Raw genomic sequence first — 17,146 nt, forward strand, 5'->3', positions numbered from 1 at the left:
GATCGTTATTCCAGTTTAACCAGCATTGCTACTACAGCACTTAGACTGCCATTATTTGACTGCTGCTACAAAGTGTCGAGCTGCATCAAAAGCCAGGTCTGCATTTCTTCTGTGGTTGTGCTGCAGAAAGATTAATTTTGTATTGGTGTCGTACTTCATGCCATGTATGTAGTACTAACCTACATCTTTCATCCTCCCACAGGCACAACCCAAGTACCTGAAATGTATTGCTATTTCGTGCTTCTACTTAGCGTCCAAGATTATCGAGGAAGATGAGGTGAGCACTGAAAGAAGCTTGGCTGCTTTGTGTGCCTCACTGCTACCTCTCTGGTGGCTATTGTAGGTGCGCTACGTAGTGCATTGTCAGCATGAAGTATTCCTTTCCGCTCTGCAGATGGTTCCACATATCAAGGATCTGATAAAGAACTGTGACTGCATCTTCAGTGTGTCTGAGATTACCCGTATGGAGGCTTTGATTCTCAAGAAACTCAGATGGGACCTCTGTCGAGCCACAGCTCTCGACTTCCTGCATGGGGTAAATATTTGTTTCGTCTTGTGAATGAGCTTAAGGTGGATGTCTGAGCAGCTTGCTTTGTTTCCGCTTTAGAGTAGAAGCTTTGCCCCAATCTGGCAAAGGTTGCTCACTCCTATTGTGTTGGGCTCAAAGGCATAGATAACCCTAAATGGAGCAGAGATCAGGAGTCACTGCTATTTCTTTTTTTTATTGAAGTAGGCAGCTACTGTTCGTTGTATTGTTTCTGGCATTTGGCTCTTTAGCATACATCGAGATGAGTTTTTATGACGTTTAGGTCCCTCTGAACCTCTTTTTTTTCTCATCGTTCCAATTTTGTTCATTTTTCCAGCCCAGCAACTGTGTAGTACCACTGTTTGAAGAGAGCCTCATTAAATTCATGCCATCATGTCACTACTGTGATGCCCAGAGGAATTTGCCTCCTGCTTTACATTGTGGTGCTGCTGACTATACTTCATCTCACAAATTTGCATAACTGTAAAAGGTAGAGCTCTCGCATCAAATCAGGGCCAAGGAAGACAACAGGTAGCCCCTCAAATATTTTAGCAGTGTTGTGACTGTTTTTTTTAAAACAATTATTACAGTAATTGAAAATGTAGTTCAGGATGGTGTTTTGAAAGTGCAGCTAGCATTTCATTCACTGGTTAAGTTAGTGGAGAAAGTCCACACGAGCACAGCAGCGCCCAGGACTGCTGCAAAGTGTTGTGCCGCCATTCATGAACATGGCGTCCGCCTGGTCGGCAGAGTCTCCTGTGTGCAGCAGCTGGATACTGGTGCTCTTTCTTCCCAGTGATGGAGCCACCAGTCAGGAGTCGAGGGGCGCGAAGGAACACATTTTGCAGCAAATGCCATTCTGATTGGTTCAGATCGCCACAGCCTTCACAGCACTGCAAACAACTTGTGAGATGGAGTATAGCAGTGTTACTTATTATTAGCACGGCCATCCTGAAGCTCTAAATCTCTGCAAGGTAACTGGAACCTGCATCCTCACTTTCTCACTCTTTAGTGTTAGAGGTGGTGCAGGCAGTCCACTTCGTGACAAAGAAAACCAGGTGGCCAGAAGACTTTTTTTCAGCAGTGTACATTAGGGTTTGCCTACGTGAAAGTCAGTGCTCCTTCTGAGTGGTCCAGCAAGCATTTGCTCTATTATATTGAATGCAAGTGGTTACGAGTGCCGATGTATTTCAACTCTGGCGTAAACCTCTGTGCAGTTCTACGCCCTGCTCGTGCTGAACCGGAGCCTGCTCCTGCCAGACCGGTCTGAGCAGCAGTTGGCGGCCTTGGGTCCGCTCCTGGAGACCAAGCTGCAGATCTGCCTGGACCAGGCCTCCCTGGTGGCCACCCGGCCTTCCACCCTTGCCCTGGCCGTGCTCAGCCTCGAGCTGGAAACGTGGACTCCCAACTGGTTCGTCATCACCATTGCCCTGCAGAGGCTGGCACAGGTGCGTCTCAAACCTGTTGCGTCTTTGATCGATTACTATGTTTTAATGGCAGACAAACTGCTCTCAGTGGAAACTGAGCTTTTGTATGCGAGAAAAGGCTGAAAAATGAAATACAGGTGTCGCCAGTCGTTTTCACATGCAAATTACAGTGGCATCAATACCTTTTTTTTTTATGCAAATCTCTGATGCTTGAGCAGGAGTAGGAAACTCCGGCTAGTTTCGGTTTTAACTACTTCAGCACACCTCGTGACTGGAGGTGAACTGATGCTTAGAACTGAACGATTCCTGCCCATACACGTAGTGCGATAAGGCTGCGGCCATGGTAGAGTTGTCTGAGTAACCGCGATTTGAAGCTGCTCTTTTCTGGACGGCGGTGGTTCTGATCCCACTTGGGGGTGAAGTTTTTTTTTTTTCTGGATACCGTTGTCGTGGCGACGATACGATGCTCTAGTTGGCTTCCCTCTGGACGCTATGGGAGGAATTGGCACTGGCATCTGTACTAGCTGGACAGTGGTGTACTATATGGAAGTTTCCTCTCCCTGGATAGACTACACCAGAGTATCTACTTCCAGCCAGCTGTCACTAGGTCCATCCTTGTGTAGACGTCATCATCATCAGTGTTGAGAGTTTTGACTGCAGTGGTGGGGAAAAATATTTCGTTTACAACTTTCTCAACAGTAAATAAGTCTTTTGCAGCCAAAGAAAGGTCATCAGAGCCATATGAAGCCAAACAATCGAATTTATGCAGAACAGAAATTTAATAGATGGAGTTTGACTCCGTGTCCCTTCCACATCAACCTTTTTTTGTGTGTGTGTGTGTGTGTGTGTGTGTGTGTGTGTGTGTGTGTGTGTGTGTGTGTGTGTGTGTGTGTGTGTGTGTGTGTGTGTGTGTGTGTGTGTGTGTGTGTGTGTGTGTGTGTGTGTGTGTGTGTGTGTGTGTGTGTGTGTGTGTGTGTGTGTGTGTGTGTGTGTGTGTGTGTGTGTGTGTGTGTGTGTGTGTGTGTGTGTGTGTGTGTGTGTGTGTGTGTGTGTGTGTGTGTGTGTGTGTGTGTGTGTGTGTGTGTGTGTGTGTGTGTGTGTGTGTGTGTGTGTGTGTGTGTGTGTGTGTGTGTGTGTGTGTGTGTGTGTGTGTGTGTGTGTGTGTGTGTGTGTGTGTGTGTGTGTGTGTGTAAATGCACTAGAAATTTCTCTCGTTTCCCAGAAGCAAAATCTAGCAAAGGGCTACAAAGAGTGAAGTGAGGTGATGAGATTAGGAAATTTGCGGCGATGAAGTGGCTGCCTTTGGTGCAAGATTAATGCACCGCAGACTGGCACATTAATTGAAGATCAGTGGGAGAAGCCTTCATTCTGCAGTGGAGGGATGATGGTGATGATGATGTTATTATTATTATTGATGTTTCATGGATGGGCTCTGAAAGACATCAGTCAACACCTTTGAGGAATCTATTTGTATATTTTTGTTCACTTTCTTGCACTTAAACAATTATAGAAGAAACTGAATTGCATTTTAAAATCCTGTTTTGCATAATAACATGCCTGGCACTAGTATTCATTCAGTTTCGGTGAGAAATTTGTGGAAGAATACTTTTGTACGAGCCTCCATTGAAGTGCTGTTACCGCGTCTGGGATTTGAGCCAGCAACGTTGGGCTCAAGAGAGGAATGCCAAAGCCACTGAGCCATCGTGGTGGGAGAAAGGAAATGGAGCTGGAAATACAGTGTGAAGTTTGATTGGGACCTAGCCAGGAATGCCTGCAAATAAAATTCTCTGGAGTTGGAGCGTTTTTTCGTTTTGTGGTGGCTATACATTGTGTAATTATTGCCGTACAGTGCTCGCACATCTCATGGCTGGCAAGCTAGTGCAACTGCATTTTGTGTTAACCAGGGCTAGGGTGACTGCAATTAACCAAAAAAGTTTTAGAAGCATGTTAGGTTGTATTATTATTGTAGCGAGATCAAGTCAAGAAGCCTTAGCGTATCATTGCATCGTGAAGTGGACCCTTGTTTTTCACCCCGACACGCGTAGTGTATGTGTATTTGTTCTCTCTCACAATTTCTCAGAGAAGTGTGCTGGAGAAATGCTGCGGTATTGCAGCTTTGCTTGGCTTGCTTCGACCAATCTGAATCGTCCTCAATGCTCTTGCGCAGGTCGAGAACAGTGATGTCATCCGCTGCCGAGAAGAGCTGGCCTGCATCTTTGCCAAAGCACGCACGGCTGTGTCGCGAAAGCATCGCCACTCCGACTCCCAGAATGCCCACAAGCCATCGAAAAGAAGGGTATGTGTCAACCTGCTGCCCAATCCAAATTCGGTGGTGTTGACTGTGCAAGCAGCTTGTCAATGAAGCCACTGCTGCGACGCGTAAGTCAGAAAAATGGGAGCTCATTGAAAGGTCATGGACGAGCAAGTGAAGTTGGCCCAGATTAATCAATTAGTCCCATTTTCTAAATAAAAAGAGGCTGCTTGCACAGAAAATGGAATTTTTATGAGCTAGGAAAGAGTGAAAGGTTAAAGGCCCGCATCACCCACCATTCCACCCCATCGTGTTCATAGCAACCTCTGTGGTGACACCACAGGAGACAGTTTTTGTTAAAAGAGAACAGAAAATGTGCACAAATGGTTGTGTCCATGAAAATCTCCTCCGGTAGTGCATTTTCATTGCACAAGTAAGAAAACAAAACGTGGTAATTAAAACAAAACCCATGACACTTGATGTCATCAGCAGCATTAAAAGTTCGAACAAGAGTAGCAAGAAAAGATATAAAGGTGTTCAGCATCAGGGCTATATGTCCAGAGTCTCAAAGCCGCATGTGCACTGCTTTTGATGTGGTCGCAAAGAAGCCACCCTTTAACCCTTCCTATACTGCGTACGACGCCCAGATGAAAACTTCCACAGGCTTTTCGCAAATATGTTTACTTGGATTTTATCCTTAAAGAGTGCAGCTATGGTTTGAAAGAGGTTGCTGTTACAGCACTTTCATGAGGAATTCTCAGGTTTTGAATCCACGCCTGAAAGATTTTTTGTTACCTTTGTTACCTGAATGTATTGCGACCGCAAAAGTAGCGTGACGGCAGCTTTTGCTGGCACAGTTGGAAAAGAATGATTCAGTTATTCACTAATGTTTTCTTGGAAAACAAGAGGGCTCAGTTTTGCTTCTATTCAACTTGTGGTTTATTTTAAGTGATGGTTTGATCCCGTAACGTTAACCTCCCCTCTTAATTTGAACTCCATATAATTTGGCCTATCTTTGGCCACCTTCAAACTGTCAAACGACTCCAGTGCAGAAAAAGCATTGCATTCAAGTAAACATGGTGAGCGATGGAAAAATTTAATATAAAATTCGGATGAAAGTTGTAGGTGTCCTCTCCATTACAACTGGTGTGACTGTACTTAAGTTCACTCTCAAATTCAGTTAAGAAAAAAAACAGGCTGTACTACAGAAGGCAAAGCTGATGTCTTGGCGTTCCAGAAAAGAAAATTCCACTCATCCTTTTCTCGAAATTATTGCAGTTTGACATTGGAAGGTAGCAGTAGTCGATGAATGCTTCTGGTCATAGTTGTAGCCTAAACTTTGATTAGTGGAGCCTTGCTCTCGTCGTGCGTGTGCTTTTAATGCGTGCAGGAATGGTATTGTGACGTGTTTTCTCTTGCCCCCATGTGCAGATGGAGACGACAGACATCGAAGACATCTATGACAGCATAAAGAGGTTGTACGGGGATGAAAGTGCATCGACAGCAGCCGCAGCCAGCGTCTCGTGTGGCATGCACCAGGGCCAAGGTGGCATCAGCGTGCCTGGCTTTCCCGTCCGCGCCATGTAAAGAAGAAACCGCTGCAGTTGACGTGGGAAGAAGCCACCAGGCAGAAGCAGGCATACAAAAGAGGCAAAGAGAGAAGAAAGGCCTGGTGCCAGCCCAAGAAACATTTTCCCGCCCCCACACCGCCTAGTCCATTGTACTTTCTTTTTGTTTTTAACCCGGGCCGGTTATTGCAACGAAAAGCACCGCCAGTGTTATATGTAGTACTTGCAGCAGGATATGGTCTAGTCGCATGCCACAAAACTGTTATTGATGGTTTTTTATTTTTCTCGTGCCCATTCTAGCGACTGCAGTAATTAACTTGTCTTAAGTTTGGCCGGGCCTTCGGGACGCATTGCAGGACTGTGTGTGTAGCTCGTAGGTTGCAGCTTTCTCAGTTCCATGTGTTTTTTTTTGTTAGACATATTTCGTTACATATACAGTTGGTTGCTACTGAAGTGTTTTTATTTTGAGCATCATCACTATCATGTGACTGGCAGTGGTCTAGAATGCTGAGGTTTTTAAGCGGTGCTAGATTTTAAAGTTGTGGAAAAAGTGTACTTTATGCGGAACAAATGTGTGTTCTTGTCCGTGTTGTTTTGTGTTGTCTGGCAGAGACATTTTTAAACCATTTTACCCAGGCTTTGTGGGCCTTTATCCTTCTCCCCTGCCTGCTAGTGGGCCGGATGTTTTGAGAAAGGTCACCATAATGATGCTGCATTTGGAAAATGATAAAATTGGCGAATAATAGCCTGCACTGGGGCCATACCCTACACTCTATCATATTGCATCACCCATGTCCACCAAGTGGAGCAATAAGCGTGTCAAGCAGCAGCGTAGTGCTTTGCTGTGTCAAATGTGTTCACTGAATGTTTTTGTTCATTTCGGTAGATGTTGTATGGCACTCATCACGTGTGAGGAGTTACCCACGTTGCAGAGCAAATTCTTAGATAGCCAGATCAGTCTGGAAATTGGCTGCAGTGTACAGATTGAAATGCACGCCCTGTGTCTAATTTCTTTTTTCTTTTTCTACAAGCCTGGTGTGACTCTAGACCATGTGTTTTTAATGGCTGGGGAGAGCCTGTCTCTCGCTGATGTCCAGTGTGTTTGTCCTCTCTGTCGTCCAGTTTTATGTTCTACAAGAGAGTACATTGTAAAAAAAATGTATAATATGTAAAAAATGTAAAAAAAACTCATAAGCCTGAAAAACCAAAAAAACATTGTAAATGAACCTCATTTCATCACCAGTTTTTATCATTTTTAAAAGTGCGAGGCACATAGTTTTAGTGTTCTTTTAATGCTCCAGACTTCCCAGTGTTTGTTTCCTTCTGTCGGAAAAAAAGTACCGCCCAGTGTTCTGGGAAAACCTTTTTCATTGGAGGCATTAAAACAAATATTTATGGAACGCACAGACTTGTCTCGTCTTGTCACTGGCATCACAATGTGCTCTGCTGTTATGACCTCACTAGGGTGCAAGACATCCATCTCTCTGGTACCCAGAGCTGCTGTGTTTGTTGGAGTGCTGCCATCAAGCCTGTGAAGGGCATCGCATCTGAGAACCCATGCATTCATGAGTTGGGTCACCTTCAGTGCTAACAAAATTTTAACATATCTGGAGAAACATTTTTCTCTTCTACACCTTGTGAAACTCCTGCATACTGAACCAACTATGGTAGAAGATGTGTTCAACATTCACTCCATTTCTAAGTGCATGCTACGTGTGATGACAGTTTTTTACTTTCATTTTCTGCAGAGCAGCTGGCATAGACTCGTCTAGAATGTAAACATGACAATTAACCAAAAACCTACGATTACAATATGGGAAAAGCAAGAATGTGTCAGCATAGAGCCGAATTTTTTGAGCACAAGAAAACAAACAAATTGACAAAACAGTCATGAAGAAATCTGCTGCACAAAATGGGCATCCAGCCAGAAAATTGGAAAGGAGAAAAATGACGATTTTCTGAGCATTTCTCTGATATGTAGCGCCACCACAGAGCACAATTTTTTAGAGTAGTTTATAGTGAATTTCGGCTATGAAACTTCAATACAGCATAGACACAGACGCATACGAGCAGATACAATGATGTTCAAAAAGCGATTTTTTGGCCATTTATCGCGCTTTGTAAGCCGCATCCTCCGTAAACTGCTCCGACGCTGTGCATAGTGCTGGCAAGGCCTGTTAATAATAGTCCTCTACTGGTGACTTGCACAGGGACAGAACTGCCCATTAAGAGGGGTGCCATAGTCAGCAAGAGGGCAGCAAAACTCCATTGCTTCCATCTTGCTAGCTGCCCCATGGCAGAGCCTTCCACATGAAAATATTCAGCACCCACAAGTTAAACACGAATACGAAACAAGCAAATCAAACCACATGGTCACTGCGTGGACCATGCACGCAGATGGTAAAAAAAAGAATGATGCAGTCCCCACGTGCTTGCGATGTGGCATATGTTGTAAGCAGCATTTATTTATTACAGGCTGGGCGATGCTCAATGCCATCTGCAATAAGCTCCTCTCAGTGGTGCTGAATTCTACACCTTCTGATCAATGCTGTGTAGACAGTGCAGGCAACACTCTGAGCCCTTCCATAGCATTCTGAAATTTCATGGCCAGTAAATAAATACCGAAAGACCATCGCACAACATTCTGCTGCAAAAACAAAAATCTGGTGAATTTTAAAATTTTGCGTCGAGGTTATAATCATGTTGTACTAGACTAAGAAAAGCTAAAGCTGCAATATAACCACTCCAGTGCCACAGAAAACCGCAGCCAATTTCTTGAATTAAATTCTAGTGCAGCATGTGCATTTCTAAAAAGATCACGACACATCAAACACCCCGCAACTGAGTTCAGTTCATGCAAAAGTGAAGTAAGGCTCCAAGAAGGTGAACAAATGCATCACTGAAGCGAATGAATGGCAAACACAGTCCTGTGGTATGTTCCCCAAACTGCTAAAGGCTTAGGTGTCCAAAGGTGTGGGAAGACTTGTAAAGCCCTGCAGAAATGCTCAAGGTTGTAGTTAAAGAAAGAGAAAGTGTAGGCGCGTAGGCATTCACATTCCGGCTGAGAAAAATTTTTATGTATTGTTAGTGTACTTCAAATAAGCGCTACTTGCATTCTGTTGTAGCAAGCTGTCCCTCCTATCTGAAATATGGGTGCAGCTATAAGAGCGGCTTTTTGGTGTTTAGTTTAGTTTGTAAGGGTTTAACATCCCAAACAGATTCAGGCTATGAGGGACACCGGAGTGAAGGGCTTTGAAAATTTCGACTGCCCGGGGTTCTTTAACGGGCACTGACATTGCACAGTACACGGGCTTCTAGAATTTCGCCTCCATCAAAACTCAAGCGCTATGGCTGGGATCAAACCCCCATCCTTCGGGTCAGCAGCCGAGTGCCATAACTACTGAGTCACCACGGCGGCAAAGTACGTTTAAATTAAGAGAATAACTACACATAAGCATTATTGTTGATCTATTCGGTCATGTCCTGCAATTTGCTAGCTGTCCCGGTTAGCTTAGCTGGTAGAGTGACTGCCCCAATTTGATCCAAAGACAAGTAACAATCAACTACGGAGTTTCTGTGAAAGCTCTACAGCTTTCCTTTGCAGCCATATGGATGCACTTGTGTTGATACTACTGAGAAATTATTTCAAGCCTAGTAATATCTACCCAAAAAGTAGCAATATAAAAGTTGGCATTCAAATGGTAGTTTCAGCTGCAAAAAATATTTGGCATGGGCATTTATTCACAAAAAGGTGCAACACCATCCAGTAGTGTGAAGAGTGCTTCCAATGAAAAGCACTCCAGCGAGCCTGATCTATGTAAAGGTAGACAATGACTGCAACAAACAACCAGCAGAAATGTCCTGACATAATGAGTTAGCCAGATTAAATGCGTGGGCACTTAACAGCACCGTACATCACGGCATAACCCCACGTAGCAACAATTTTTGTCCTTTTGAGCTCTGCTTTTAGGCAGTTTTAACTGTAGTAACAACTCCAGTAGAAAAAAAATTCTTCAACGATGCATGGGTCAACCCTTTCCATCTCCACTGCCGTCTGTTGGTTTTGTGTTTGAACCACATTTTTTAGCCATGGCTACAACCCTTTGGCGCAAACCATTTATGATATCTTCCAGAGCCTCTATGTTCCTGTTTTGGTTTTCAATCACTTCTTTAGCCTTAGTCAGCTGCCTGGACAGCTCCTCGTTTCTGGTACGCTGCTCTTCAAGCTGCGTGCACAACTCTACAAGAGTGCCAGCAGAGGTTCCGGCCATAGACTTGGGCGCTGCCGGAGTGGCCGCTTTTCCATCTGTCCCAATGCTTTTAGCGCCCTGTCCTGTGCTAGGCTGTGACCTGTACGCAGTAGCCGGCCCTGAGGAGGAAGTGGGCACCGGAACATCTGCGTCGCTTTCTTCATACTCGTCTTCGTCCAGATCCGGTGCGTCTACGTCCTCGGACTCGCTGTCAAAGTCGTCTTCGTCGCTGATTCCAGGTTCTGTGTCATCGAGCTTCGACGAAACGTGGGGCACCTTGCGCGGAGGCTCTTCATCGAAGTCTCTGTCGTAGTCGCCGGAACGGAACTTCTCGGGCAGTCTCTTCACACGCGTCGGTCGGCCGGGAGACTCGTTGTTGGTACTCAGAGAAGTGACGTGAACGATGATTGGACGCTTGCCGTCCGCTTCCTTCGCCTCAGCACTCATTCGCGACCCAGGCGTTCCCTTCGCCACTGGCGCCAGGGCTCTGCGAAGCTGTTCTTCGTCCAGCCGGGAAAGCTCCAACTTCGCGATCTTTACGGGAGCCCTCTTCAGCGGGTTACCTTCGTAGTCGAATGCCCTCTCCTCGAATTGGCCCGCTGGGACTGTTTGCACCTCAGGCGAAATTGAAATCACGGCAGAAGACGAAGCGCTGGAAACGTCACTTTCTCTTGTGCAGACCGTGCAGCGAGTACCTTTTTGCAGATGTTCCGGAATATCGATGACTGTCGGGGCGGCCCCAGCGTTAAGGTACACTCTGCCGTTAAAGTAGCGAAAACAGTCCGGCTCAAAGTGCACAGAGCAGAGCTTACTGTTTAGAGTAGGCTTCCAAAGGCCCTTGCCTCTTGCTTTGGACACATATTCGACCCATTTCTTCAGGCACTCCTTGTCTCTCACAGGGAACCTTTGACGGAGAAAACCAAAAACAATGAGTGCGTTATTACCCCCCACCTTTATAGTACTGTCATCAATCTACGCGTGGCGGTTGACCATGGAGGCAAGGACCACATTTGTCTGCTTGCGGAAGCGAGATCGAAGTTGAGCACGTTCTCGGTAATGTCATAAAGACTAATTTTCATTTTCAGCCTCCGATGTGAATTTGCTCAAACTTGCCCCAAGGACCACAAGCTGCGTTATAATCCATTTGAGCCCATAAGCAACTCCCGCCTCCAAGCTACCGAGAGGTCCTGTGCAAGGTCTAGTACCACAACTACACGTCACACCCTATCCTACTGGACGAATGCTAACAAAATACTCACTTGTGAAAGGTTGTTTTAGTCCCATTATTCGATCGGTTTTTGCACGCCGAGCAGTTTGCAGGCATCACTTGTCGGGTTTAGCGCAACGTTTCTCAATAGCATTCGTTCATTGTTGCGACGCCATTGACGCCAGCACAAAAAAGCGCACGAGTTTGTGAGGGCGCCACTAGACATCCGCCAAACAAATTGTGCTGTCAATTTGTTTTGGCAGCAAAAATAAAATAATTACAGAGCATTTATGCTCGCTGACAATAAAATTGTAAAAATCGTGAAACTGAAACTGTTGCGAAATAACAGGTGCAGTACAGGCATGGTAAAGTAGCAATGCAGATGCAAGATGCAACTAATAGTGTAGACGCCGTGAAAAGGAAAAGGTCTCAAAAATGCATGCGCTAGCCGATTTCAGTGCAGCAGGGGCCTAAACGCGAGTTAAATCTTGTCTCTCGTTCTGTACCACTAACAACGCAGCAATGACGGATTCCCCGACATCGAAGAAACCTTTTCTGCCCTTTTGCCAAACATCGTCGAATTTTAACGACGGTGCTTTCCAAGTGAGCCTTTTTCTCGCACAAAGGCAATCGTTTGCGAGTTCACCTTAGCACAGTGAGTTTCCTGCAGTGAGAGTGCTGAGGAATTAATGTCGCAATGAAAATGCAAGTGATAATTAACCTTCTAGCTGTTGTCAGGCTACGTAACAATACGTGTTGCTTTTCTAACCATTAAAATCTTGATTTTTCGCAAATATTTTGATGTGCTGATAATTTGCCACAACTCTGCCTTTCTTTCTTTCTACATCTTGCTCATTAGCGGGAGCTGCAGGAACTTCGCGTCAGTAGGCTCCACGCTTATCCGTCGACCATCTTTGCGAGAGGTGGCCTCATCCCAACAATGCCCTCTCGTAACAGCATTACTATTACGGGTCACAGTATATCCAGATCATCTCTCTTTGAAGCTGCAACTCCCCTTTGTGACGCGGACAACGTTAGGGCCATGCAAGCCATGTCGCCGGAACACATGGAGCCTGCTCCCAAGACTCCAGAACCACGACCGGGTCAGACGTCGCCTTGTGTCAAAGAAGACACCAAGACAACCAAGACGCGCAAACCGTAAATTCTCTCTGCGGACAGTGATCTGCGCATCCGCTGGACTACTTCCCAAAATCGAGATAAAAAGTGCACCACTGATAGTTCTTAGGTGAAATAAACTATATATTTTTTTTACATTCCAGTATCCGCATTCATAAAAGTGGTAGTGCTCGCACGTTTGTAGTATTTTGTTCAAAATTTAAAACAAAACTGAGAATGTGGCACCCCGCCAAAGCAAGACCTACAGCGCCAAAGTAGCCGCAAATCGAAAATCGCGCCTCTCTGTGGCACTTTGGTTTTGGTGCGTAAATGTCATGGTAAATGTGTAGTAAACGGCTGCGTACTCAACCGCCACTTTTAGAAAACTTTTCATGGTTAAAAACTTGTTGAAACATAAAAATTATGCCAGCTATTACTAAGCAAAGAAAATAAAAAGCCCTTCATTGCGCGCTATCTACTATTTACGCACCCTTCGATTTCAAAACCTGAGAGGGCGTTCACATCAGACGCTGGTCTCGAATTTTCTTCGCAGCACGTGAGGTACGCACGCTCATTTTCAATTTTTGACGTTAACTCTATTTCTAAAAATGAACTATATACATGTCGTGTGGTGAAACAACAGTGTTCGGAGCTCGAATGTCTGCTTCGTACCGAATTTGTGAAACGTGCGATTGCTCGCCAAGAGTGACGGTGCGTTGCGAGCGTATCGCTGGTTATGCGCAAACAGCCTTGTTTACGTTATGAAGTGTGGCGCACGCTGGACGCAGTTTGTCAAAATTTTTGTGTAACCTACGGAAGAATCCTTGCGCTGAGTAGCTGTCGAAAATTCTAGATGATGTTGCAGGTGTCGCGAGGATGCAAATCAAGCTGTAGCCTGGTGCCCGGCGCCTTTTTTCCTGCTACTAGACTAAAACAATGTGCGCGTAATACGCGGAATGCATCCTTTAAAAGTCTGAATAAAAGCAAATTCATAAACTTCCTGTGTTTGCAGCTCCATCTCAAAACGAGATATCTGAATAAATGTGCTGTGGAATGTGCACCAGACGCATCGTGCAACAATCCTTAACAAAACAGGGGGCACACTTACAATGTAGTCACTGCACACAAGACACGGTTCGTTACGTCCCAGACCCATTACACCGGTCTTGCTTCAAAATGATATAGTGAATTTTGAGTTCAATCTTTAATGAGGAACGCATACAACCTACTCAGACGCTCGGTGTCTTCCGGCTGCGACCAAGCGCGTTCATCTTGCCGCGTGACGAACATTGGGAGGGGTAGTGCTTCATGCTTTTTCTGAATTATTTTTGCGGGTTTAAAACGCGCCTTGAAAAATAGCGTGTTGGTATAAAGAGACAAACAACGCTGACATTTTGTGCCGTGCGCCTTGAATAACAGCAGACCCGTTCCTCAGTGCAGGGCGCTCATAAAGTTGTGGAAAAATGAACATGCAAAAGGAACAGCTGCTTCAGCTGGAAGCGTTCGTCGAGTTCTGCAGAAAGAAGCCTGAAGTTTTACACAAGCCAGAGTTGAGCTTCTTCAAGCATTACCTGGAAAGGTATTGCTAACAGTGTTAACTCATTTCCAATTACATCTTGAAGTATTGATGAAATGTTTCTCACTCTCAAGCTTGATGAAATGTATTGTGGAGGTGTGGGACAGCCTGGTGGGAACCTAAATGATTCAGTTTACGGTTATTTGATTTAAAACACGTGACATTGGGAATCACCTTTATAGCACTCCTCTCAGCAGTTAAAAGTGGTGGTTGTCATTGTCCAAATATCGTGCCTCTGCTCATTGTTTTGAGAGGACAGTGCAGAGTCATTCACCCATTACTGCAAGGAAACTTTTCTGGTGCCTGGTGGTTGCATGAATGATGCAGAGTTGATGGTTTGTTTGACCCAAAATTGTTTCTACAAGTAAGCATGCTGTGTGTACAAGCCTCTTTTGTGGTTCATCAAACATGCAGCCTTGGGGCCAAGATTCCACCAGCTCCACGTCCCGAGAGCCCGCCAAAGGCCAAAGAGGCAGTAAGTCTGTGCCTGTCTTATTAGCGCACATAGTTGCTTCATACATGTACTCAAATAGAAGAAAGAAGCTCCCGTTAAAGGGAGACCGGGGACTAATTGGAGTGGGCCCATATCAGTTGGTTACTGCATTCTTCACAAAGAGGCTACTTCGCTGAAAACGGAGCTTCTGTAAGCCTGAACTGGCCAGAAGTGAAATGTAGACACTGCTGTAAACGGAAACAATACAATAAACTACGATCACTGAAATTTTGTTTTCAGGTGTCTCTGGCTATTCCATCCTGGCAGCCATTTTTAGCCAGTGATAATGGAACCTATGGTTCTATTAACATTATAGTCGTCACCAGTTTAAAGTTCATGGCAGGAAAGGGTTGTTTCATTTTCAACTTCAAATTTATAAGCAGTAAATATATCTTTTGCTGCTAGACGAAGGTCCACACAGCCAAACAGACAAATTTTACCATGGACAAAGATCAGATGGAATTGCCCACTGTAAATACATAGTGATATTCGGCATACTTTGGTGAAGGTGTGAGATAGGAAGGACTCGTGTTCATTTTTCTGAAAAAAAAAAACTTTTGTGTGTATTTTTCTTTGCTCAGTTCTGAAAGTGTGATGGTCTTGACTGAGATGCTGCTGCACAATATTTCTAGGAAGAAGTCAACATGGAAGAGCCGTCAACGCCTGAAGAGCCAGAACCAGAGATTCCAGAGAGTGAAGAGAGTGAAGTAGGTGAGGGAGAAGGATTTGTTTTCTTTACAGTTAGCTGCTCATGTACTGTTCGTGCATGGAAAAAAACTCTGTGATGTGCATAATACATATTGATTCATTGTTGATTGCTCCCGTGCTAGAGCTGGACAACAGCGGTGTTGTGGAGCCTGACAATGATGACCCGCTGCCCATGGGAGACTCCAGTGTTGAGGTGGGGGAACCCTACAGAGCTGTACTATGAGAATTCACTTGTTCGCTGCAGTTCTTTTTTTTTTTTTTATTGCAAGGAAGGCTTTTTATTTTTATCCTGCTGACTCTGTCCCACTCAAGCATGGTCTGCAGTACTTGTTGGAGCTCTGGTGAACTCTTCTGGCTAAATTAAATCGCTCCTTGCCTTCTGTTTATGCAACATTGTTCAAAGATTTAATTAAGTTCGATTTTCATTCAGGCCATTCTCCTAACTATTATTTGTGAGAGAATATTTCTCTTTTAATCCTTGACACATTGGAAATTTTCTTGAGTGAAAAACAACTGATGATGGCCTTCTTGCTTCTAAAATTTGGTGACTGCAAAAGAGTGTACAAACAGGGCCCTTGGTTTTTGGGTGAAACCTGCACCCCAAGTTGATTTCTTGTGGATCCGGATAAACAGATTTCTACCCAAAAAAGCATCATAAGGAAAGTGTAGTTTTTCAGTGTACAAAGCTGTAAGCGCTGCACAGAAACTGGCAGAAGTCTTGTAATTTTTCCTGAGTGGCATCTTCTCTTATCTGACGATTATTTTAAACCATTTTAAGTTTTGTTAGGTTTGTAGGCAAGTTCAAAAGTATGTCTTAGAAGTGAGAAGCCAGAGCACAGGCGCAGATCGGACATTTTATTGGCATCATTGTGGAAGGCGTTACCTGTGCCAACGGTATCCTGTTCAAAGGCTATTGGGAATTTCAAATGGCTGGTGTGGTGTTGAATATTGTTGTTATGGTGCTCAGCTGCTGAGCAAGGGGACCTAGGTGCAATCTCGGCTGAATGGCCGCATTTCGATGGAGGCGAAATGCAAAAGGCACCTGTGTGCCTTGCGTTGTCAGCTCATGTAAAGAACCCAGGCAGTCTAAATTAATCCGGCGGCCCCCGCTATGGTGCCCCTCACAGCCTATATGCCACTGTGGGACTTTAAACCCCACAGTTCACTTTGTTTTTGCAACATACATAGGCACGCAGTTCTTCCACAGGTACAAAAGTGCTGTGCACAAGGATAGTGTTTTATGTGACAAAATAGTGATAATCACAAAAAAAAATTGATGTGGAGAACACTTTTTTAGTGTAAGCAATCAGTGCAAATAGTAGATTTGATGCTCCAGACAACAGTATGGTCGCTTTTTTTTTTTTTTTTTTTTGCTGCAAGATAACTAATCCGAAATCCCTTTGTTGAATGATGTGATTTTTACCCATATTTAAATGGAAAATAGTGTTTGGCTTTTGCCCTACCTCCCTCCTCCCTATTTTGGGAAAAAAATAAAACCTGAAAACAAAGGGTCTTAAGTAAGATAGGGGTTAGATTGGTATAGAACACTGCTTTTATTTAACGTATGGATAATTTTTGAAATTTTTTGGATTGTCATCTGTAGACTTATACCAGCACATGGTGGATCTTGGTGCACTCTACCGGTCTGTTGGTCAAATGTTTAGGGGAATCCCCCAAGGTGGAGTAGATTTGTAATAAGGGAGTAATTACTCATTGACGTCCACCCTAGTGCAGCCATACGGCTACAAAGGAAAGCTATCTTCCTTTGTAGCCGTATGGCTGCGCTCGGGTGGACGTCAATGAGTAAGTACTCCCTTACTACCGATCTGTGAATGTACATGAAGTTGACAAGGGGAAGTGAGGAAAGTTCGGAACTCTATAACGACAACTTCGCATACATGTGCACTTGTAACATTGTAGCACAAATTTCGCTAAGGCTGGCCAGGGCCCTTTAGTTGGCTTGCCATTTTGATCTTAGATTTTGATTGTTTCTATGCTCATGTGGCAAACTGTTTTTGCTGCAG

At 44.6% G+C, this 17,146-nt stretch overlaps 3 protein-coding genes across 5 annotated transcripts in view; 2 read left to right on the plus strand and 1 right to left on the minus strand.

Annotated features, from left to right (window-relative positions):
- LOC149372163 (cyclin-I-like) overlaps positions 1-7,176 on the plus strand; it is a 28,598-nt gene extending 21,422 nt beyond the window's left edge. For both annotated transcript variants that reach the window (XM_089566544.1, XM_089566545.1), the window contains exons 4-8: positions 203-277; positions 395-535; positions 1,744-1,974; positions 4,121-4,249; positions 5,636-7,176. In XM_089566544.1, the coding sequence (XP_089422670.1) occupies positions 203-277; positions 395-535; positions 1,744-1,974; positions 4,121-4,249; positions 5,636-5,791 (732 nt within the window). In that variant the 3' untranslated portion in view covers positions 5,792-7,176. The remainder of the gene's footprint in view (positions 1-202; positions 278-394; positions 536-1,743; positions 1,975-4,120; positions 4,250-5,635) is intronic.
- Positions 7,177-9,477: 2,301 nt separating this feature from the next.
- On the minus strand, positions 9,478-11,417 carry LOC149372164 (uncharacterized). The gene is made up of 2 exons (XM_089566543.1): positions 11,282-11,417; positions 9,478-10,926 (listed from the first exon to the last, which is right to left on the minus strand). The coding sequence occupies exons 1-2, from the start codon at positions 11,344-11,346 to the stop codon at positions 9,801-9,803; spliced, it is 1,191 nt and encodes a 396-aa protein (XP_089422669.1). The 5' UTR covers positions 11,347-11,417; the 3' UTR covers positions 9,478-9,800.
- A 1,381-nt stretch (positions 11,418-12,798) lies between these two features.
- The window catches only part of LOC149372165 (hsc70-interacting protein-like), a 38,634-nt gene continuing 34,286 nt past the window's right edge, over positions 12,799-17,146 (plus strand). The window contains exons 1-5 of one of the 2 annotated variants that reach the window (XM_089566547.1): positions 12,799-12,906; positions 13,781-13,924; positions 14,336-14,396; positions 15,047-15,125; positions 15,245-15,315. In XM_089566547.1, coding sequence (XP_089422673.1) covers positions 13,809-13,924; positions 14,336-14,396; positions 15,047-15,125; positions 15,245-15,315 — 327 coding nt within the window. In that variant the 5' untranslated portion in view covers positions 12,799-12,906; positions 13,781-13,808. The remainder of the gene's footprint in view (positions 12,907-13,780; positions 13,925-14,335; positions 14,397-15,046; positions 15,126-15,244; positions 15,316-17,146) is intronic. The other variant, XM_089566548.1, reaches the window with a different exon arrangement.

Source organism: Amblyomma mixtum, chromosome 1 (genome assembly GCF_055824585.1).
Source record: "Amblyomma mixtum isolate Tamu chromosome 1, ASM5582458v1, whole genome shotgun sequence".
In the NCBI taxonomy this organism is placed as follows: Eukaryota; Metazoa; Arthropoda; class Arachnida; order Ixodida; family Ixodidae; genus Amblyomma; species Amblyomma mixtum.

Excerpts from the sequence above, each read along its gene's own strand:
- LOC149372164 (XM_089566543.1), bottom strand. The coding sequence starts at position 11,346 with ATGCCTGCAAACTGCTCGGCGTGCAAAAACCGATCGAATAATGGGACT. Across the intron at positions 10,927-11,281 it reads ACTAAAACAACCTTTCACAA|GTTCCCTGTGAGAGACAAGG; the intron begins GTGAGTATTTTG and ends TCTCCGTCAAAG.